General features: G+C 43.5%; 1 protein-coding gene across 2 annotated transcripts in view; it reads left to right on the forward strand.

Moving 5' to 3' along the window:
• The window catches only part of LOC121863619 (WD repeat-containing protein 81-like), a 63137-nt gene that overhangs the window by 19457 nt on the left and 20307 nt on the right, over positions 1-23373 (forward strand). For both annotated transcript variants that reach the window (XM_042362362.1, XM_042362361.1), the window contains 11 exons: positions 6711-6788; positions 7110-7340; positions 8085-8285; positions 8595-8740; positions 9234-9418; positions 16685-17840; positions 18436-18596; positions 19368-19452; positions 19752-20392; positions 21124-21299; positions 22092-22339. In XM_042362362.1, the coding sequence (XP_042218296.1) occupies positions 6711-6788; positions 7110-7340; positions 8085-8285; positions 8595-8740; positions 9234-9418; positions 16685-17840; positions 18436-18596; positions 19368-19452; positions 19752-20392; positions 21124-21299; positions 22092-22339 (3308 nt within the window). The remainder of the gene's footprint in view (positions 1-6710; positions 6789-7109; positions 7341-8084; positions 8286-8594; positions 8741-9233; positions 9419-16684; positions 17841-18435; positions 18597-19367; positions 19453-19751; positions 20393-21123; positions 21300-22091; positions 22340-23373) is intronic.

Raw genomic sequence — 23373 nt, forward strand, 5'->3', positions numbered from 1 at the left:
ACATTGTGTTCACAGAAGAGGGTATAAGAAATAAACTGTCAAAGCTAAGGACCATGAGAGTCCCGGCCCTGACATGGTGCATCCCAGAGTGCTAAGAGAGTTGTACAACAAGCTTGCCTAACCCCTGAAGATCCTGTTTTGTAAATGCCTGGATGAACAAAAGGTCCCCAGTGAATGGAAAATGGCTTATGTGAGTCCTGTCTTTAAGAAGGGCGATCATCACTCCAAGAACAACTATAGACCGGTGAGCCTGACCAACATAATAAGTAAAGTACTTGAGAGTGTTATCAGAGATGCTGCGATGGAACATCTACTACGAAACAACCTTGTAAAGGATTGCCAATATGTTTTTATGCTGGGGCGCTCCTGCTTAACACAATTGATCAAGGTATTGGATATTTGGACCCATATTCTGGAACGGGTGGTAATATCGACAATGTATACAGTGGTCCCTCGGTTAACGAACACAATCCGTTCCAGCAGGTTGTTCGTTAACCGAAAAATTCGTTAACCGAAACCATTGTTTCAATGGGTTTTTGGGTAATTGGTTCCAGCTCACCGAAAATTGCCTAAATTCAACAAAAATGGTAGAAAAGTTCACTTACTTTGAGGTGTGTATGTAGAAGGCTCCTGGATGATGATGATGATGTGCATTTGAAGTGGGAGGTGGAGGAGAAGGAAGAAGAGAAGGCATTGGGGTGGAAGAGAAGTCACCCCATGGCACCATTTCACCCATAAAATTTTAGTTCTCTTGGTGTATTTCAAGATTATTTTCTTTAAATCAACACTGCACTGCATTATATATTGTCAATATGGAAAATATATTTCAAAATGACCAATAATTTGCTTGGAAACACAGAAAAAAAAGCGTTTAGTTGAAGAGTCTCAAGCAAGATGTTACCTCCAGTGAAAACAGAGAGAAACTAACGCCTGTCTGGTGTGTTAACAGGCTGGATGGCACGCCAGAAACTAGTTTCTTTACCTTCAATTATGTTCAATAATTGTTAAAATGACTAAAAAAGTTAATATTAAACTTTTAAAATTATTGAATAGTATAAACTTCTTGATATTTACTACAATAGTAAGGAATTTAAGCCCTAGAACCGATTAATGTATTGGCGGACTAATACTAAAACTGGTTGACCGGCCAGTGCAAGCGAAAACATGTTGAGGTCGGTTCGTAAGAAATGCGTTAACCGAATTTGAGAATCTTATGGGAGGCAGTTCGTTAACCGAAATTTCGTTAACCGAGGCGTTCGTTAACCGAGGGACCACTGTACCTAGATTTTGCCAAGGCTTTCGACAGTGTATCCCCACGAAAGGCTGAAAATCAAACTGGGAGGGTACGAAATTCGGGGAAATTTCCTAGCATGGATAGGAGACGTTCTACATGACCTCAAGCAGTGTGTGGTGATTAATGGCACAAAATCATCATCTGTATCTGTCGCAAGCGGGGTACCACAGGGCAGTGTATTGGGCCCGCTGTTCTTTGTTTGTTTCATAAATGACATGCCTGACGTTGTACACTCCTCCATACAAATGTTTGTGGATTGCCCCAAGTTATTTCGAGAAATCAAGAACCAAGTGGACTGTGAAGAGCTGCAGAAGGGTCTCTGTGAGCTCCAAGAATGGTCAAAGAAGTGGCTGCTGAGATTCAATGTCATGAAGTGTAAGAGGGGATGCACCTGGGGCGTACCAACAGTAAGGAGGCATATGATATGTCCCAACGGGGTGAAGAAGCTGCACCATTTGAGACTGAATGTGAGAAGGGCCTAGGTGTGTACGTTGATAATGAGCTGAAGTTCTCGGGCCATTGCGAGAAGAAGGTAAATCAGGCAAATAAATTATTGGGTCTTATATGAAGGTTGTTCAGATATCCAGACGGTTGGTCCCTCGTAACGATCTTCAAGAGTGAAGTGTTTCCCCATCTGGAGTGCTGTCACCCCGTCTGGTCCCCGAGATATACTAGGGACTGTCAGTTGGTCGAAAATGTTCAAAGGAAGGCCACCAGACTGGTGCCTGTGCTTCGGCACCTCAACTACCCTGAGAGATTGGAGCGCCTGAACTTGCCTAGCTCATACTACAGACGGGCAAGGGACGATCTAACTGAGATGTATAAGCACCTCAAGGGGCACTGCTCAGTTGAGTGTCCTAGCTTGGAGCTGGCGGAATATCGCCCCACAAGGGGTCACAGCTCAAGATTGAAGAAGCCGCAAGTCCAGAAAACTGTTAGGGGAAACTTTTACGGAGTGAGAGTTGTGAACTCTTGGAACAATCTGCAGAAAATTTTGTGACGGCACCGAGTGTAAATTCTTTCAAGACCAGACTTGACCAACACTGGAGTAGGCTCAGGTGCATTCAGGAGCCGGTGCATGCCCAGTACTTGCGAACAGTGCGTAACAGAGAGCCAGTACATGTCTAGCACTTGCCAACAGTGCGTAACAGAGACCTGTCCGGATCGCCCAAGCAGCTAACGAGCCGATCAGTGGTGAAGAGGATAAAAGTAAAAGTAGAAAAGCTGGCTACTAAGCTGACAAGTGGTGAAAATTATTAATATAAAAACAAATTGTCTTACAAAGTGAATCCTTAACTTCAACATTGATTCAGAGTGTTTCATATCAATTCAGTGTACAGTACTGTACCATACATACTTTTCATTTCTATGAATAGTGAAAGATGCAAGTTCACTTTCAGACTACAGTACTAGTCTTATTCACTGATGACATTTGATTTGACGTTTAAGTTGTTCATTCTGAATATTTACAATTTGTTTGTATTCATGACATGTAGTGTTCATAAAATGTTCTACTTGTTGTCTTAACCATTTCATATTACTCAATATTTGTAATGCATCACTCTCCCCAATGATTTCCATTTTCTTTTAGTCCTCTGTACCTCATGGTCCATCCCACACAAAATGGGGAAGGTGTAAAGATAGTATACATGGATATCAGTAGTTTTCTACCTATTATGACTTTTTTATAAATGCATTACTGTATACTGTATAGCCATATAGGGAAGTTGCATTAGCTACTTGTTTGATCTTCTTCCAAGAAATTTATATGTATCGCCTTTCTCATCTCTAGGAAGTTAATTAAAGTAGAATCCTCTTTGTTTTCATTATGATCAACTGACCATTAATTACATACTTTACCTCTCATGAAGCTGTACATTAGGGTGTGTCATAGGAGGGAAGATCAGCTAAAACTAATGGCCCATCACTTTTTTGGTAGATTTTAGTGTATATAAATAGAAAATAATTTTAGTTTCAATATTTTGCAACCTTTTGCTAGGTAAATTTTAGCGTGAAATTTATCGAAAATCTAACGTACAGCTGCATTAGTGCATTACAATTAAATAGTGAACATTGCTTTCTGACTTCATTCTTTAACAACCCAACTAACAATATTTTTTTCTGTTTCAGATTCTGATGCATTTATAAGTTGATAATATTTGCGATGGCTTCTTGTGTCAGGACGAGGAACCAAAAATCCAGCCATCTCAGTCACTATCTTGGGTCTGGGAGAGAGCTCCTGAAGTTGGAGTTGCCTACATTGAGAGATGCTTTGAGATACGGTGTTTTAATCAGGCAAATCAGTGAAAAGAACCAAAGAACTTACACAAACAAAGACATTGCCAGTGATATGACCAAAGCTGTCTTGGCACAGTACACTCTGGCTAACGCTCAGTTCAAGCCTCCAGTCATAACAAGTCGGAAGAAGATTAGTGAGAGACTGCTAGCCAGTTGGGAAAAGGCAAGAGATATCTCTCTTGGGAGAGGAAAACTTGCAGTTAAGGACAGCTTTGCCAAGCAACTGGACCAGTTATTTGACATAATTACTTGCAAGTGCCCAATTGTTCTCTGTCCTGAGTTTGGATGCGATCGTGACTGTAAATCCGAGGCCCACATCTCCTGTATTTGCAAGCGTGAGCTGAAGATTCCTGTGATCGAACTGGCATTTGTCAAAGCACAGAGAGAGAAGACTGGCAGTATAGGGGCTCTCATGATTTCTAGCCAAGATATTCCAGAGTCCAAGAGACAGGAGGCTGCCACAGAGAGACAGAAGAGGAGAAGAGTTGCCGAGGAAAAGAGACTTGAGAAGGCCCAGGGTGAGGTAAAAAAGGCCGATGATTGGAGTCAAGCTGATTCAGAGTTTAATGACTTCCCCATGGCTGATCCGAGTGCTGACCAGGAGAATGGGGACTTTGTCCCTAACCCAGAAAATAATGATCCCAAACCTTCCAGGCATAACATTCGAAATAGGAAAGATATCCCGAGCATAGCTCTGGCCAGCGTGCGACACCACACTGGTCTCAGAGAAACTGCAGAGATAGCAACAGCTGCCTGGATTGACGGTGGTTTGATAACACCTGATGATGTTCACCTGGTGATAGATCATAACAAAGTAAGGAGAGCTCAGGAGAAACTTGTCAGTAACCTAGAAGAGGAGTTTGATAAGGGGATAAGAGAAAATGGAATCAATTGTTTGTTCTTTGATGGGAGAAGGGATGACACTAAAGTGTTCATGAAAGTTGGAGATTCTGACTAGTTGTTCCCTGCCATGGTGAAGGAGGAACACTACTCCTGCTGCAGTGAACCAGGAGGGAAGTATTTGTGGCATTTCACTCCAGAGAAAGATGACATCAGGAAACCAGCTGAGATAGTGGCAGATAACATTGTGAACTGGCTCAGAGAGAGGAACGTAGACCAGACCCTGCAGGCCATTGGAGGGGGCAGCACCAACACGAACACAGGGTGGCAAGGTGGGGGTCATACAGTGGATAGAGCGGAAGATTGAGAGGAAGCTGGTCTGTTTTGTTTGTGACCACACCAACGAGTTGCCACTCAGACATCTGATCCAGGAGCTGGATGGCAAGACTCTTTCAAACAACAGATGGTCTGGTCCTCTTGGCAAGATGCTGGACTCTGCCACTGAGTTAGAAATAAATCCGAGCTTTGAAAAAATCACAGTTGGCCCTCCACTCGTTGAGCTTGCACATACTGTCATTGACGACCTGAGTACTGACCAGTACTATGGTTACATGATTTGCAGTGCCATCAAAACTGGGGTCATGCCTGATAGACTTGCTTACCTGCAGATAGGTCCAGTCTCACATTCTAGGTGGCTCACAACGGCTCTCAGGTTCTGCAGAATTTGGGTCACTCATCATAAACTGAAAGGGAACCAGCTTCACAACCTGAGACTTATTGTCCAATTCATCGTGAGTGTCTACTTGCCAAATTGGTTCAACACCAAGGTCAAGTCATCGTTCTCCGAAGGTCCGAGGCATGTTCTCTTCCAGCTTGAGCTCCTGAGGAGTCAGCCAAGGAAGGTTGTTCAGATTGTGGAGCAGACTGTGAGGAGATCTTCCTGGTATGCTCATTCCGAGGCAGTTCTGCAGACAATGCTCTGCAGTAAGGATGAGGAGGAGAGAAGAGTGGCAGTCAAAAAGATCTTGGATATGAGACTTATGAGAGGATCTGGGCATGACGAATCAGTTGGTGACGATTCCTTCAGGGTCAGGAAGACTCCTGAAGTCAATCTAGGTGCCAAGACCCTCACTGATCTCATAGATCTGGATAACATCCAGGCTGGCAGTGAGACCCTCTTACCTGCAGCCTCACCAATGTTCAAGTCAGAGCTTTCCTGGACAACCCCATGCATGTCCCTGCCTGGCCCTCGCACACCCAGAGAATAGAGCGTTGTGTACAGCAAGTGAGCGAGGCCAGCAGTCACGTGTACAGCCAGGAGAGGAGGGAAGGCTACATCCGAGCTCAGGTGGTCAGCAGGGAGGTGATGAGTAGAAACAGAAGCAAGAAAGACATGTTCTCTATGGTGTGCAGCAACACCGGGTCGTAGTAGTAAAACCGGTTTTTGTATTTGATGATTTTGTTTTCTAAAGGAATATTAAATTTAATAAATGTGTCAAGATCATTCGTTGTTTTATTCTGGATCATTTTCATCCTAATAAATTAACCTGATACATTTACTTTACTTTAAATAAGCTATTTAGTGGTGTTGGTAAAAGGGTGGGAATACTGAACTTTCATAAGATTTCAAGTTAAAATTTACCTAGCAAAAAATGAAAACTTTTCAAATCTGAAGATATCACATGATTCTGCACATAGAACTACATCATTAATACCATGGCCGATTTTTCAAACTCAAAAAAAAAAAATTCGCCTCCTTATGACACACCCTACTGTACATTGTCTTGCCTCTCCCATACTGACAACATGTTTATTCTTGTATTATTCCAGCCTCCTCACACGACCTAGATAGATAATGATGAAGATTACTTATTTGCATCATTATTTTAGTACAGGGAATGGAAGGTTAGAAAGATAATTATAGGAAGGATTGAATCAATGTTGACTAACCCAGCTTTAGGAAGCCATGGGACTTAGCACATTGTTTGAAAGTAATAATAGGTTAATATGAATTATAGTATATACTGTGTAACACTTTTTAATCTCTTTTTTTTACCACATGCTTAAATTATTTGGTATCTAACATGTACTGTAGCCATCATACTTGTACATAGCTACTGTATATGTGCTGTCATGGCCACGAGGTAAAGTATGAGACTCATTTTGTTGATATTGTTCTATAGATCCTTTATTTGCTTATTTTTTGTAGCTGTGATAATGTAAGATAACTTTACTTCAAGAAATGTACTGTACTGTATCTTTTTCTATCATATAAAAGGTGGACAGCAACAATACTCAAGATGCAGAGTTGGAAATGGTCCTCAAGTGTTCTTTGGTGCAGCTCACACAACTCTGGGTACATGACTCTTGAAATTATACTTTTTAGTACAGTATTTAATTTTGATGTTTGCAATTTTTTTTTTACTTTTACTCAATCAAGCCTTTTCTTAATTAAAAGGAGGGGGACAGAGCTCTTCTGCTGCCCTCCTCCTCCTCTGGTGGATATATCTTTGCTAGTGTAATCACAGATCTGAAATGTAAAATATAATTATCAACATATATATTTATATATATAGAATATGATCTTCAAACATTAGTATACATATCAACTGATGATTATTTTGTGGGATATAATTCTCTTCAATTACATAGTTTGCTTAAAAAAATTTCATTGCAGGTTGGGCACCAGATAACAACTCTTGATTACCTACTATGCCTTAATTTTTTTGCGGGTCGGAAGTTCAACTCGCCCCGCCATCACCCTACTGTGCCCTGGGTGACAGACTTCTCCAGTAGAAATACTGGATGGAGAGATCTTACCAAAACTAAATTTCGATTGAATAAAGGGGACCAACAGTTAGACCACACCTATCAGATGGCAGCTAGTCATGGCCAAAGCAAACAAGCAGTAAGTGTTTTTCAGATATCTGTTGAGTCAGAGCCTTAGCAGATTTCGTGGTCAACTAAAGTTGATTGTTTGTAGATGTACCGGGGGGTATATGTTATCTACTGTACTGTACAGTATATACTATGCACCAAGGTAGCTTGTCCACCAACTCCACACCATGCCATAATTGTAACCCCTGTAATTGAAGTTTATAGCAAATACACTGGATTATCTTGACAACCCATCTGCCTATGGATGAAATAATTGTATTCATTAATGAGGCCTCACTTCTTGAGGGAGATCCCCTCTGAGAGGACAGCTATGACAGAAGAGGCTTAAGATTCTCCTATCACTACAGATTTGTTTTTCTGTATCTATTCCCTATATCCCTCCCCCCATTTCTTCATTAGTATATTTATCCACCTTTCCTCATGGTTTAGACTCTCTCTACTCTCTCCATATCCAACATTGTTGCTACATTATTTCTATGATACCATTCCATCTTCTGACATCCTTCTCACATGTGGTATGGATTTGTATATCCATACTATCAGTCCCAAATGATAAATTACTTTGCATGCAGAATTTCATATGATCTGGTGACTGTCATAGCAATTCTTGGTGTTTTTGTTACAGTGGGAATATTGAGACATTCTGATTCTCATTTGCTTAGAATCCTTCCAAAAACCTAATTATAAAAAGTCTCAACACCTGACTTATTTAAACTGTAGATACCTGTACAGTGTGATGCATTTTGGTTTTCAGGTTGCACATCATGTAACAGAAGTCTTCAGTGAAATCACTTATTATGTCTACAAGGCCAGGATAACCCCCAAGGAACTGTTAACCAAGTATGTCCGTCAACAGTGGGTGCCAGAACATTATCCAGCAACAATTACTCGCCTCTATCTCTGGACTCCAGATGAATGTATACCTGAATTCTACACAGACTCATCTATTTTCAAGGTTAGTTAAAAGTTGATTGTCTTTGGGGATGGATGTGATTGTAATGAGTGATGCTGGGCTGTGTCAAGTGGTGGGTAATCCAGTTGGATGTCTTGAGGTATTTTTGCATAAAGGAAACACCATAATGAGCATGTTTGTTATAACAGTTAGGGAGAGTGAATGAAGGGGGTATGTTGCTGTTGGTTCCAGCCACCCGAAATCAACAGTAAGAAAGGGCTGACATGAGTGAAAAAGGGAGAGATTAATTGATATTTGATGCACTAGTGTAAGATTTTTCTTTTTTCTTTTCTTTTTTCTCTATAATTTCAGAGTATTCATCCAGACCTGGGTGACTTGGAGGTACCTGAGTGGTGTGCAGATATTGAGGATTTCCTGAACTTCCATCGAACTGCCCTTGAGAGTGAACGTGTATCACAGCGTCTTCATCATTGGATTGATCTCAACTTTGGACACAAGTGAGTGTGGCACAGTATTAGATATTTACTTTTTTTATTAATTTGAACCATTGTGGAATATATTTGTTCCAGCAGTAAGAAGAAATGAATGACAACAAATGTTGATTCTTAATTCAAGTCTCCCTGAATTATAGGCATGAAAGAGTAAAGTTTTTCTTAAATTCTTGGTCTCAGTTATAATATTTTTTTTTTTTAAAGAATGAGTGAGAAAACTGTCTCTGAATGGTGCATGTTCCAGTAAGATTAAAAAACAAAAACAATGAAAAGCTATTATAAGAATTATGATATTATCTGTGATTTGAATTTTTTTATGTTTAGTGAGCATGTGGACAAAAGGGGTGTTGGTGTGGAGGAAAGTAGCAAGTTGTTACTCAATAAGACAACACAAGACACGTCTTGCTGCCTGAGTGTGGGAATTTTTAATTGGAAAGAGATAGAGAGATAGGAAACTGTGTAGTACTGTATATTCATTAACAGATAACTGTTGCTTCAGGTTGTCAGGTGGAGCATCAGTGAAAGCCAAGAATGTGTGTTTACAGCTAGTGGATGCTCACACAACCCTCTCATCGGGAGGAGTGGTTCAATTGTTCACAACTCCCCACCCTCCAAGGCTTACAGCATCTCCATACCTTGGCAGATCTCCTCCCAAGTTGAACATTTCAGCACAGCAAGAAACAAGTAAGAGAGTTAAACCAAGATTTCAACATTACTAAAATCCCAATGTAATTTTTATGTCTTTTGCTTATGTGGAAATACATGTTGCCTTACTTGTGTGTGTCCAGTGTCCATGCTTCTAAATTTATGTAATTGGACATGGCCTGAAGAGATTTATCGTCATTTGGCTGATCATTTTGTTTTATTTTTTATGTGATTCCAGACAACTGGAGGAAGAATGTGATTGTGAATACTTACAAGGGTGAAGATGATATGCTTGAACACAGCAACTACAAGGGCCTGAAGCTGCTAGATCAGGTTATGAAAGTTGTAGAAAGAGTGATTGAGAAAACATTAAAGGGGAGAGTAAATATAAACAAAATGCTGTTTGGGTTTTTGCCAGGTAAGAGGACTACAGAGGCAATATTTATGGCCCGGCATCTACGAGAGAAATATCTAAGGAAGGAGAGAAAATTTTACTTCATATTTGTAGACTTAGAGAAGGCATTTGACAGGGTACCACATTAAGTAGTAAAGTGAGCAATGTGAAAGTTGGGAGCCGAGAAGTACTGTGCAGTAACTTGTTCATGTGGTTATGGTATTATAATGATAAGGGCTTAAAACCTCTGTGGGAGTAAATGGTGAGGAATTTGGGACAAAACTAGGAGTCCTCTTCTATGTATCATGGTGCTGGAGGAACATCATGGGGCTTTAGGACTGACCTGTCATGGAAGTTGTTGCATGCTGATGACTTAGTTCTGAAAGCAGTTAGTTTTGAAGAGGCAATGGAGAAATTGCCTTTCAGTGTCACACTACGCATCCACCTCACCATTCTCATTTTAGCTTACTCAAGTCTATTCATGTCATCCTCTGTTGCTGCTCATGTTTCAATACCATACACACTTCTCACCCCAGCTGCATACATTCTTCCTTTCACTTGGAGTGAAGGTCCTGTAGTACAGTATATGGCTATATGATTTTACATTTGGAGTTGTGAAGGTGGTTGATGTATAGATATGTACATACCAAGATATGTGAACACGCCTGACACCAGGACTCTTGTTACCATTCATTGTACCATTTATTCACATGTCTGTATTACTACATATTATTATAGCATGTCTGATGTCCATGCTTATGTCTAATGCCTATGTTCATTTACTATGTCCCGATGTACTATGTCTGTACCGCGCTAGTCGAGTAATTAGAAGACCTCATTTATTGTCCTAGGAATGTCTAGCAACTCCCCTTGCCTGGCTAGCTAATTTCCCTCAGATCGGCCTCGGCCTACCTACGGTCCGGGGTCCCTAGTAACCGCTCCTGTATCGGTTGGCTGTCACGCCCAGTCTTGTACACTTATTGAATATATCTACTGCTCGTGCCCTGGAGTTTCAAGAACCTTGTCTAGGATTACATCCACCACACCACATGGCGCAGTTTGAGTAGCTCCAACACGACAGTTTACAAGCCTCAAGAGCCGGCCCCGTCTGTTTCCGGCCTCGTCTGTTTCCCGCCCAGAAGATATACTCCACAGTGCCCCTGGATTTAAAGTGCTTTGTGACCTTGTGAAGTGCCCTAAGTGAAGTGCAGTGCCTTTCATGTCTCTTTGCTATGTTTCTGCGGCCCTACAGGTAGCAGACACGCCTCCAGCCCAGTTTCCAAGACAGCACTTCCGGCATACACCCCCCATCCACGGAGGCTCGCAAGCCACTGCCCGCGTCCCCTCCCACTGAGCCAGCATCTCGCCCGGGCGCGCGGAGGAATACACCGCCGCTAGCCGCCTCCTCTCACTTCACAAATATTACAGTCAGTACTCTCTTACTTGCCAGCCAGTTCCTGCACTTAAGCAAATCCATTGGCGAAAATATAGCACTTCACCTTATTCTCCTTGTCTTTCCCATCGCAACAATACCAAGCACGAGATGTCTGACCACGACGATTTGCTGGGAAATTTATATGAGGATTATGAGGAAGACGACGCCTCACAGACCCTCCCACCCCCCCTCACGCCTCACACGCCGGGCGCGCCAAATTCAAAGGATGGGAGCCAGGATATACGTCAGTTAATCCACTTCCTACAAGTTTCTCAAGAGAAGGAAGCCCAAAGACGTCAATTAGAGGAGGAAAAACGACGTCAAGAGGAATTGTCAAGACAGTCAGAGGAATCAGCTTACCGCCTTCAACTTCAACAACAACACCAAGCTGATAACCGCAAATTCCTGGACCTATTGGAATTGCTGGCAACGAGGACGACTTCACCAGCTGCCACAACCAACTCGCCAGCTTCAGCCTCTTCATCTATCCTTCAGACAACGCCTCCTCACACGTCACCTATCTCCCCTAGGTATGCCTCAGTGTCTTCTCAACCACCTGTTCCAGTCTCAACTCTCGTCGACCTCTCCGTGCCTCCTCCACCGCCTGCCGTCTCGAGTACACCCCTGCACAGCAAGTCTTCAGTTCCCAGTCCCCCACCTCTTCAATCTGATGCAACATATCAAGTATACCGTCAATGGCGACGTCGTTTCGAAGACTTTGCTGTTATGTCTGACCTCTACCGAATGCCCCCTCATAAACAACTCATCCAATTAAGATCGTGCATTTCCCTCGATGTTCAACGCCTCCTAGAGCACACGCTAGCCATCCCCCCTGACTCCCCCAGGTCAGTGACAGAGGTTTTAAACGCCTTGCAGAGTCATTTCCGTGGCCTCCGCAATGAAGCTTTGCGTCGTAGGGAACTGCTATCCTGCAAACAAGCTTCTGGGGAATCATTCTCAGACTTCTATGCACGACTTAAGGACCTAGCAACCGAGGTGGACCTATGTACAGGCGATCCTGTAACCTGTGCTGAGATCCAGCTCAAGATGATCTTGCTGATGGGTGTACGTGACGAGGACCTGCTTCAGAAACTCCTCACCCTCGACGCCGCCTCTTCCCTCACCGACTTCGTCACCTGTTGCAGGTCGTATGAGGCCACAAGAGAGGCTGCCTCAGCTATACACTCATCGCCATCTCAAGTCCACGCCGTCTCCACCTACAAGAGGAATCAACGCCAGATGCAGACGGCGTCCTCTCCACAGCCCCCGTCACAGTCACCAGTTTCTTCTCCCGAATCCTGCAGAAACTGTCAGCACCAGCATGGTCCAGGAAAGTGCCCTGCGGCTGATAGTACATGTCGAAACTGTGGGTTTCAAGGCCATTGGCCCCGCACACCTCGATGTCCTGCCAACAAGGCCTCATGCAACGCTTGCAACAAGCAAGGACACTTCGCCAAGTGTTGCAGGTCCACCAAGAAGCCTCCATCTCCAGGTCAAAACGTCTCTTCACAGCCCGACAGAACGTCCACACCACCGTCTCCCAAGAATAACAAAGGATGCCGACGCGTGGATGATACCTCGAGTGACAGGTCCCCCAAGCCCGTCAATGTTCGTCTGTCCTACGGTACCAACTCTTCCAACCTCCTGATGATACCTGACACGGGCGCGGACATCACGGTGATTGGACCAACACACCTGGACGCCCTCAACATCCCCAGGAGTAGCCTGTCACCCACAGCCATGAACGACGTGCTCACAGCGGACGGGTCCCCGATGTCTCCACCTTTGGGTTGCTTCAAGGCAACACTACAGCTCGGTCCCAAGTCTTGCCTTGCCACAGTCCACGTCCATGAGGGCATCCAAACCCCTCTCTTGTCATGTGGCCATTGTCAGGACTTGGCCATCGTCTCATCCGAGTTCCCAAAGCCCATCCTCGCTGTGACACACCTCAACAGGTGTGCAGAGATACCTGTTTCAGCCATGACCACACCTGCTGCCGCCCGGGAGTTCTTTTTTCGTCAGTTCAGCGACGTCCTTGTCTCCAAGCCCGACCTCCAGAAGACGCCGCTCAAGAAGATGACAGGCCCCCCGATGAGAATCCACCTCAAGCCTGGCGCGACGCCTTTCGCCATCCACACACCCAGGCCTATCCCCTTTGCCATACGGGACAAGGTGAAGGCGGAGCTCGATTCTCTGGTGCAGCAGGGGATCATCAGACACGCCGGTGAGGAGCCCTCCGAGTGGTGCCACCCTATGGTCTTGGCACCCAAGCCTGTAGGTGTTCGCATCACAGTGGACCTCACCCATCTCAACTCGCAGGTCTCCCGTCCCGCCCATCCATCGCCTACGCCCATCCAAGCAGTCCGCAGCGTCACCCCGTCTGCAAAGTTCTTTACCACGGCGGATGCACTACATGGGTACTGGCAAGTCGACCTGGCGGAAGAAGATCGCCACCTCACTACATTCATCACGCCCTACGGCCGCTTCCAACACTGCCGCGGACCCATGGGCTTCGCAGCAACGGGGGATGCGTACTGCCTCCGTGGGGATATGGCTCTGCAGGGTGTCACCAACTGCGTGAAGGTCGTAGATGACATCCTGCTCTTCGACGATGATCTCCCGGCCCACTTGAACCGAGTTCATCTGATGCTCACAAGATGTCGTGCCCACGGTATCACCCTGAACAAAGATAAATTTGTGGTCGCCGCCCCCCAAGTTAACTACTGCGGCTACAACATCTCGCCAGAGGGGATCTCAGCTGATGAGGAGAAGGTCAAGGCCATCAGGGACTTCCCTACTCCAGCGAACCTGACCGACCTTCGCTCATTTATGGGCCTGGTAAATCAGCTGGCCGACTTCTCCCCTAAAATCGCCACATCAGCCCAACCTCTACGCCCCCTCATGAGCCCCAAGCGCTCCTTCCTCTGGACTCCTGACCACGACCTAGCGTTCAGGAATGTTAAGAAGGCGTTGCTGTCACCACCAGTCCTGGCACCCTTCGACCCGTCCTTACCAGTGGTCCTCCAGACCGACGCCTCCCGTCTATACGGCCTCGGATATGCCCTCCTTCAAGACCACGGCCAGGGTAGACTGTGCTTAGTTCAGTGTGGCTCCAGGTTTTTGACGGACACGGAGACCAGATACGCCACCATTGAACTAGAGATGCTGGCAGTCGCCTGGGCTATGGCCAAGTGCCGCCTTTACCTGTTCGGCCTTGGGCATTTCACCCTCATGACGGACCATCGCCCGCTCATACCCATTCTTAATCACTACACGTTGGACGCCATCGAAAATCCTCGCCTCCAACGTCTCAAAGAGAAGACCGCCCCTTACGTCTTTACAGCTGTGTGGCGCGCCGGGAAGCTTCTGTGCATACCAGACGCCCTCTCCCGAGCCCCTGTTAGTCGCCCCACACCCGAAGATGAAGTCGACTGTACCATGGCCGCTGCTCACGTTCGGTCTTTAGTGACACACACAGCCACTTCTCTTGCTGACAAGACGACGACGACGCCCTCCATCGAAGACGATAGGACTCTCCAGGAGCTTCGCATCGCCGCCGCTCAAGACCCGGCATACGTCCAACTCCTCGACTACGTCTCCGCTGGATTCCCCACCAACCGCTACGACATTCACGCCTCCGCCCTCCCCTTCTGGAAGCTAAGGGATAGCCTCTATGCGGACGGAGAGCTGGTGTTGTACGGCCCCAGGATCGTCGTTCCCGCTGCCCTCCGCCGGCGCACCTTATCCCGCCTCCATGACAGCCACCGCGGCGTTGAAGCCACCAGGCGCAGAGCCCGTCAGACCGTCTTCTGGCCTGGTATTGACGCCGATATTAAGAGCACGGTTGAGGCCTGTGAGCCTTGCCAGCAACTCCAACCCAGCCAGCAACAAGAGCCGTACCTGTGCAATGACCTCCCAAAGCGGCCCTTTGAGTCCGTGTCCGCCGACTTCTTTAATGTGGCCGGAAAGTCTTTCCTGGTGGTCGCCGACAGGCTCTCTGGATGGCCCGTGGTAGTTCCCTGTGGTCGGGACACCACCTCTTCCAGGGTCATCCGGATGTTTTGTTGCTTCTTCCGGGAAGTCGGAGTGCCTCTCCGCCTCCGAACCGACGGTGGGCCCCCGTTCAATAGCCACGAGTTCAAGAGCTTCGCCGAACGCTGGGGCGTCCACCACATCGTCACCTCCCCTCATTACCCGCAGGCGAATGGCCACGCCGAGGCAGCGGTAAAGTCCGTAAAATACCTCATCCTCAAGACAGCACCGACGGGGAACCTGGACTGCGAGGAGTTCGACAGGGGCCTACTGGAACTCCGTAACACCCCTACCCCTGCCGGACGCTCTCCTGCCCAGGTGTTGTATGGCCGCCCCCTTCGTACTTGTGTGCCTGCCCACCCCCAGTCCTTCTTAGATGAATGGCAGATCAAGGCGGACGAGTGTGACCGCCGTGAGGCTGCCCGGATGGCCCAAGTGACAAGCCACTATGACGCCCAAGCCCGCCCCCTTCCCAGGTTGGCCGTCGGCCAGCAAGTACGAATCCAGGACCCGACGTCACACCGCTGGGACAAGGTCGGGGTCGTCATGGGCCGTGGCGAGCCTCGTTCGTACCAAGTCCGCCTCCCCAGTGGTCGTGTGTGGTGGCGAAACAGACGCCACCTCCGCCCAGTGCCATCCTCTAGTGACGAACCTTCCTCCCCGTCCCCTGTGTCCCCTTGCCCAGACCAGGAACGAAGGTCGTCAGTTGATCCTCCCATTGTCCCTCGCCGCTCCCCCCGACTCATGGAAAAAGAGTCCGTAGCCGCTCGAGATTGCACTACGAGCGTAAAGGGGGAGGGAGGTGTATAGATATGTACATACCAAGATATGTGAACACGCCTGACACCAGGACTCTTGTTACCATTCATTGTACCATTTATTCACATGTCTGTATTACTACATATTATTATAGCATGTCTGATGTCCATGCTTATGTCTAATGCCTATGTTCATTTACTATGTCCCGATGTACTATGTCTGTACCGCGCTAGTCGAGTAATTAGAAGACCTCATTTATTGTCCTAGGAATGTCTAGCAACTCCCCTTGCCTGGCTAGCTAATTTCCCTCAGATCGGCCTCGGCCTACCTACGGTCCGGGGTCCCTAGTAACCGCTCCTGTATCGGTTGGCTGTCACGCCCAGTCTTGTACACTTATTGAATATATCTACTGCTCGTGCCCTGGAGTTTCAAGAACCTTGTCTAGGATTACATCCACCACACCACAGTTGAGAGCAGTAATGATCATGTTACCTCCTTGTGTGCTGATGGCACAATATAAAGCATGCTAATGAGACTCATTTGTAATCAAGGGGGTACAGAAATTTCAAAGAAATGGGGAATAAAAGGGGGAGTGGTGCAAAGCACGTAGAAAGTGGCTGAAAAGGGCAAGAGCAAGTTATACAATATTGTTCATATCTTATTAATACTGTACCATTTTTTGCAGAATTTGAAAAATCTGATGAAACAAGTGAGGCAGACTCGGCACCTGAAAGACAAGATGAAGAAATGGAGAATATTAAGTCACTCGCTCTCTCCAGAAAATTAAGTCGATCGAGAACTTCTCTTTTTGAGGAAAAACAAGCAGATTTACCGAGTATTCAGATATCTCATGATTATAATCCACTCATAGCTCTTAATCAGTTGGAAATGTTATTTAATTTAGTATTAAAGTCATCAAGAATAATTCCAGAGCAACCTACTAAGTGTAGAGACATTCAACAGGCTGTTAAGCAGGCAGCTCACTTAAGACGTGTCCGAGACATGCAAGCTGTCGGGTGTATCATTGTGGAAATGTTCTCACCTTCCAAGTGTCGAATTCTGAGCACTAAAGCTTCACTCAGAGAGAGATACATTCATGCCCATAAACTTCTCACCCATGATCAGACAGACATACCTCGGTGCATTCGCCACACTTTACAAGTAATATTTCAGATAAAAAACTGGAAGGATGTGAAAGACAACACACTGCCTAACAAGTACGAGCCTGTGTCATCTGATGGTTTACCTCCACCAAGTCCACACCAGTTACTTCAACCCCTAATTAATGTCATTGTCTTCCCGTCATATTTCCCGAAACTTTATAGATTTGTTTGCAAGATGAGACAATACTCACAGCTACTGAATGAGGCTCATATGATGCTCCGTGAACCTCACAAGAGGAAGGAGTATATTCTCAAAGTGGCAGAGATCAGAGTCAAGATGGCTGCGAAAGATTTGCCGAATTTGTTACCGATTCTCTCGGCTGAAGGTTTAGACCTCGTTCTGCCATACCTGATTGAGCTGTTTGAGTATCCTGAAAGTGCAGTTAATGCTGCCTGGTACCTGACTAGTGTTATAGCTCAAGCCCTTGGACCAGAGGAGGCAAATAAACACCTCTTGCCCCCAGTAGTCAAACTCTTTGAAGCTGAAGTTGTGACGGACAAACACCTCAAGCTCTTCCATCGCTCTTTTCTCCTGCAGTTGATAGTCTGGTTTGGTCTGCACAAATTTCTCACATTTTTTGTGACACCTCTGATAGAAGGAGTTGGAGGATATAAAGAAGTCCTTGGCAAGTCTCATCAGTCTGCAGAAATTGTGAGGAAGCAGTCAACAACTCTCAAGTAGGTGGACAGTAAAGGTTTAGTTTTAACTTGCCTCAGGAAACACACAATTCTGTTATAGTGTTGAAATGATATTGAGATCACATTGCAACATTGTTTCAGTTAATGTACAGTAATGTTAAATGTCTGGCGAGACATCATATATTAAGGTACAGTACTCTCTCATGGTTTAACCAGAATTAACTGAGCAGTTAGCTTAAATTATATATTTGTAATGTAGTTTATATAGGATAAGTTAAGTCCTTCATAACATACTCTTTTTTACCTTCATATTCCTGACTTAAAATTTTTTACTTAATTTTAGTTTTATTTGCATGTCTTTTTTGCTTTGTTATTGGTGAAAATTGCCTCTATTTTTATAAAGATATTTATGAAGAAAAGGCACTTTTATATTTAGTTATTTTAAATGATTTATCCCCCAAATTTGTCACTGCTGTAGTTTTCATCCTGTAAAGTTTCCTTGTTACTGCAGTACTGTACTGTAGTTTTGTTTATTTGTTTTCCCGTATAACAGCATTGGTTGTCCTCACTGTCCTAAAGAAAAACATCAGTTGGTTACAAAATTCACTTGATATCCTTCATGTCATCACATTAGGAGTGTGGACATCAGCCTTGGCACTGAAGGCATAACTTCACCCTGTGAGGAAGATTCTCATTCGAGCACAACAGAGCTCACCCTTAGGATGGAGTCCGAGTCAACCGGGAATGCTCGTGTAGAGGCCGACCTCACCGACGCTGAGGCCGAGGCCGAGCCAGGTCAGACTGTTATTTAGAGCAGAAAAACTTGAGCCATGTCAAGTTTTGTAAACAAATTTGACTAAATGTTGAGATGGGTTGATTTGAAGCAATTGTGAGCTGTAGTTAGAATATTGTTATGGGGAGACAGTATTTGCTGAAGTTTTAGTGATGAGGTGGGCAGATGATAATTGTCTTGCTTGCACAAAATGGTTTTTGGTCCAGTCATTGGATCATTAAGGATTTTGGAATCAACTTGTGTGTGACCTTTTTGATAACTGAGAATTCAGAGTTGAGATTGAATGGGATGTTTGAGTAATTTTCAATCAAATCTTTCATGGGAATTGAATATCAGATACTATACCTGTATATTCTCCTACACCCTAAGGAGGTCATCAAATGTTTCCATTTAATGACCACCTCCTTTATGGTATAAGGTCCTTAGCTAGAATGAACTACAGTAGCTCAGTATAGGGCTGTCACAGCGAACAATTAATAGCTTTAGATAAACCATAGGGATTAAACTGTCAGCCCTACTTGACTACAGAGTAAAGTGATGGTCTTATTAGTTGTAAATGTTAACATGACACTCTACCAGGGTATCCTCTAAATACTGTAATACTGTATAATTAATGCCAATTGGCAACAACCTCAGTCTTAATATTGCTTATTATTATGGTTTCCTTTATAACTTTGCAGAGCTCATTATCAGAATTCAGCAAATTTTTTCTTAATATTTAATCATTACAGTTGAGTTTTTGCAATGAATACTGAAGGGAACCATTGTTTCAGAGGTGTTTGTGTTTGAGGGGGGTGAGGATGAAGTAGATGCTAGTTCCCCAGACACTCCACTTCAAGATGCTAGTGACCAGCTCAGGTGAGACATAACCTCCAGTTTTCTTGTATAACTATCTGTTTGGCATCCTCAATGCTAAAAACCCTAAGTTTACCATTATTCTTGTGCAGTACCCATAGGTCACAGTGTTTAACATTCTAACTGTACTTCCTACTTTTGGTGTTATATACAGTAATAAATGTCTACAAGAAAGTTTGGGTTATTACATTAATTTTATTAAAATATGAAGTTTTGTTAATGGCGGTAGTATCTGCTTATTACTAATTATGGACTGAAAGTTGTTAACATGGTAACTGCTTCAACACATGTTTCTTTTCCAGGTCGCCTTTGGCATCAGAGACTCTAAGTTTAGATGAAGTGTCTCTGCAGGAAGGAATAGGATCAATCCCATCTCTGTGTCCATCTCCACATTCTCCATCCATGAGTGGAGATGAGGAGGAACCAGTGAGTGACCCAGACACTCCCACTCCTCTTGCTGCTGCTTATGGTGCCTCATCTGGCTCTACCACAACCAGCATTAATATTCCAAAGGGTGGACCAGTTAGTGTGTCAGTGTTAAAATCAGATGACGAATATTCCACCTCGCTTCCAGACTTCCGTTTAGATAAAGACAGATACATCACTAATATTGATTTTGGTGAAAATAGCAAAGATTCCTTGAAAACTTCTTATAAGGGTGCAGATAGTCAAGACACTAAACAAAAGATGGATCTTGATCATAACATGTCCGATGTTTGTTGTGAGAGCGTTCTGTGGTTGGCAGGAAGATTAGGTCCCGTCCTCACGTCGCGCTATGTGACACGTAATCTCCTGCGGATGCTGACCCTCTGCTACCTCCCAGACTCTGGTGCTCTTGTCCCGATTCCTGTTGATCCGTCAGATGAACTCTCAGTCACAAGGAAGCGCATTTTTGGTGATCATTATGCTAAGAAAGTGCTGCACTGTCTCTCAGAAATTGCTTGTAAGTAACTACATATTTTTGTGTTGTATTATTAGACAAATATGAAATTAAGTAGTAAATTTTTCTTTAATAAACTCATCCAAGCCATAGTGTAACATTGGTGTCCAAGTGTGAGTGGTCACCTCTCAGAGGAGTGAGGCGACTGACAAACGGTAATCATACATTTTACAGTAACCATTCAAAAATATTTATTTAAGCTCCTTAGCATGTATCATCACATGCTTCATGGACTCCTGAGGTAAATAAGGGTCTCGTATGTTGCTGTCTAATATTCCAGAAGATATTTCTCAAACAAGACCTTTTTTTTTTTTTTTTTTTTTTTTACACGGGGCTTAGCCCACCCGGGCATAGGTCACTAACCCACATCAGGGCCTACCATTAGACAACACATTATGCTTCCAATATCTTCCCAGGTGGTAGTACCTCCCTGTTTGATAGTTGCTTACTACCTACTACTGATATCATGATTTCTATAAACATCCATTAGAAGTTTCCAAATGAAGAATTCAGATGAATTTCATTACCTTGTCTGAGAAAGTGACACCTTGCTTAATAAAAAACGTAACATGTCTAATATGACCAATGTAAGAATGTTTCAAATCCAATATCTGTAATAATTAGAAACTTAACAATAATGTACTGTACAGCACATCTGCCTTTTATTTGTTTGTCTTAAACCCTGTTCTAGTGCCATACACATTCATTAATTCGTACATTTTTTCTGTGTACAGGTTTATATGGTGAACAAGTTATTTTACTTCAATACTTGTGCCACATCTGTGAGTTAGTGGCTTCCTGCAGACGTAAGTTGTCAGCAACGATGGAAGGAGGTCTTCTAGGAGCCATGGCTCTCTTACAGCACCTTCTTCCATATCTTACAGACAGTACTTTCATGGAACATTTACAGGTTAGTGCTACTGGTACTGAGTATCTCAAACATTTGTAGTATTTGTTCATGTGTAAGATTTAGTATTAATATTGGTATTTCTTTTTTTTTAATTTCAATACTGTATTACATTGACCTTGCCTTAACCTGGAGAAAGGCCAGAATGAGTAAAAAAAATTGAAAAATGAGGAAGTATTTCTGAAGTGAGGTAGTCCAGTCATATCAGGGCTATTCATAAGAGTTTTACCAGTACTGTAGTTGAGAAAAGTAATTTAATCTGACCCAGTTGTTCAGCTCATTTGCTACTGTTAGCTACACTTACTTCAGACCACATAAAGGTTTATTTTAATGTAGATTTAAACATTACACATTATTGGATATCATTCATGTAGTTCAACATCCTATGAGTACATGCATTTCTGTAACATTCTTATGAATACTGTACTCCACTATTAAAAAAGGAGCAGTCTAACAGGAACATTAGTAACAGGAACAGTAAAACCAGTAACATTTGGTATGATAGAATTTTGTAGAGTTTAATGGGGCTGTTTCATAAATGTTACAAAAACAGAAATATTACAAACAAAGAATCTGTATAATAGACATTACTGTAATCCAGATCAGTCAGTGTGTGCATGTAAGACTAAGGGAGGTTGTAGTCTCCTCTGTGTCATTTTCACTGGTGTAAATCTTTCTTCCTAAAGTTCTATATATCTGATACTTTTCCCTTTCAGCAAAAAAATAATTCATAATGTTGTCTACCATGTAATAATTCCTTGTAAGTTTTATTAATCTGCTCATTGTAATTTTCAGGAAACCTTAATACGTAATGCAGTGTATCCTGTCATTCGTCTCTTGTCGTCGACCAAAGTGAATTTTCCCCACGGTGGAGCAGCACGAGGGGTTTTAGCTTGCCGAGTTATTGATTGCCTTTTTATCATGGCTCTGAGAGTTGGCCGAGAAATGAGTAAAAGTATCTTGATGCCCACCGTCACAAGACTAATGACGGCCTTTGATAAGTGTCACAATAATTCTTCAAGCCAGCTCGGTGCATCACCAAGGTAAAGTGCCCAGGAGATAAATTCTTCTCTTAACTTTTTGAAGACGATGACTTAACCCTTTGAGGAAGATGACTTAACCCTTTGAGGAAGATGACTTAACCCTTTGAGGAAGATGACTTAACCCTTTGAGGAAGATGACTTAACCCTTTGAGGAAGATGACTTAACCCTTTGAGGAAGATGACTTAACCCTTTGAGGAAGATGACTTAACCCTTTGAGGAAGATGACTTAACCCTTTGAGGAAGATGACTTATCCCTTTGAGGAAGATGACTTAACCCTTTGAGGAAGATGACTTAACCCTTTGAGGAAGATGACTTAACCCTTTGAGGAAGATGACTTAACCCTTTGAGAATGATGATTTAACCCTTTGATGATGATGATTTAACCCTTTGATGATGATGATTTAACCCTTTGATGATGATGATTTAACTCTTTGACGATGATAATTTAACTCTTTGATGATGATGATTTAACTCTTTGATGATGATGATTTAACTCTTTGATGATGATGATTTAACTCTTTGATGATGATGATTTAACTCTTTGACGATGATAATTTAACTCTTTGATGATGATGATTTAACTCTTTGATGATGATGATTTAACTCTTTGATGATGATGATTTAACTCTTTGATGATGATGATTTAACTCTTTGATGATGATGATTTAACTCTTTGATGATGATAATTTAACTCTTTGATGATGATGATTTAACTCTTTGATGATGATGATTTAACCCTTTGATGATGATGATTTAACTCTTTGATGATGATGATTTAACTCTTTGATGATGATGATTTAACTCTTTGATGATGATGATTTAACTCTTTGATGATGATGATTTAACTCTTTGATGATTATGATTTAACCCATTGAGAATGATGATTTAACCCTTTGAGAATGATGATTTAACTCTTTGATGATGATGATTTAACTCTTTGATGATGATGATTTAACTCTTTGATGATGATGATTTAACTCTTTGACGATGATTTAACTCTTTGATGATTAACCCTTTGAGAATGATGATTTA

Source organism: Homarus americanus, unplaced genomic scaffold (genome assembly GCF_018991925.1).
Source record: "Homarus americanus isolate GMGI-L3 unplaced genomic scaffold, GMGI_Hamer_2.0 scaffold41366, whole genome shotgun sequence".
Lineage (NCBI taxonomy): Eukaryota > Metazoa > Arthropoda > Malacostraca > Decapoda > Nephropidae > Homarus > Homarus americanus.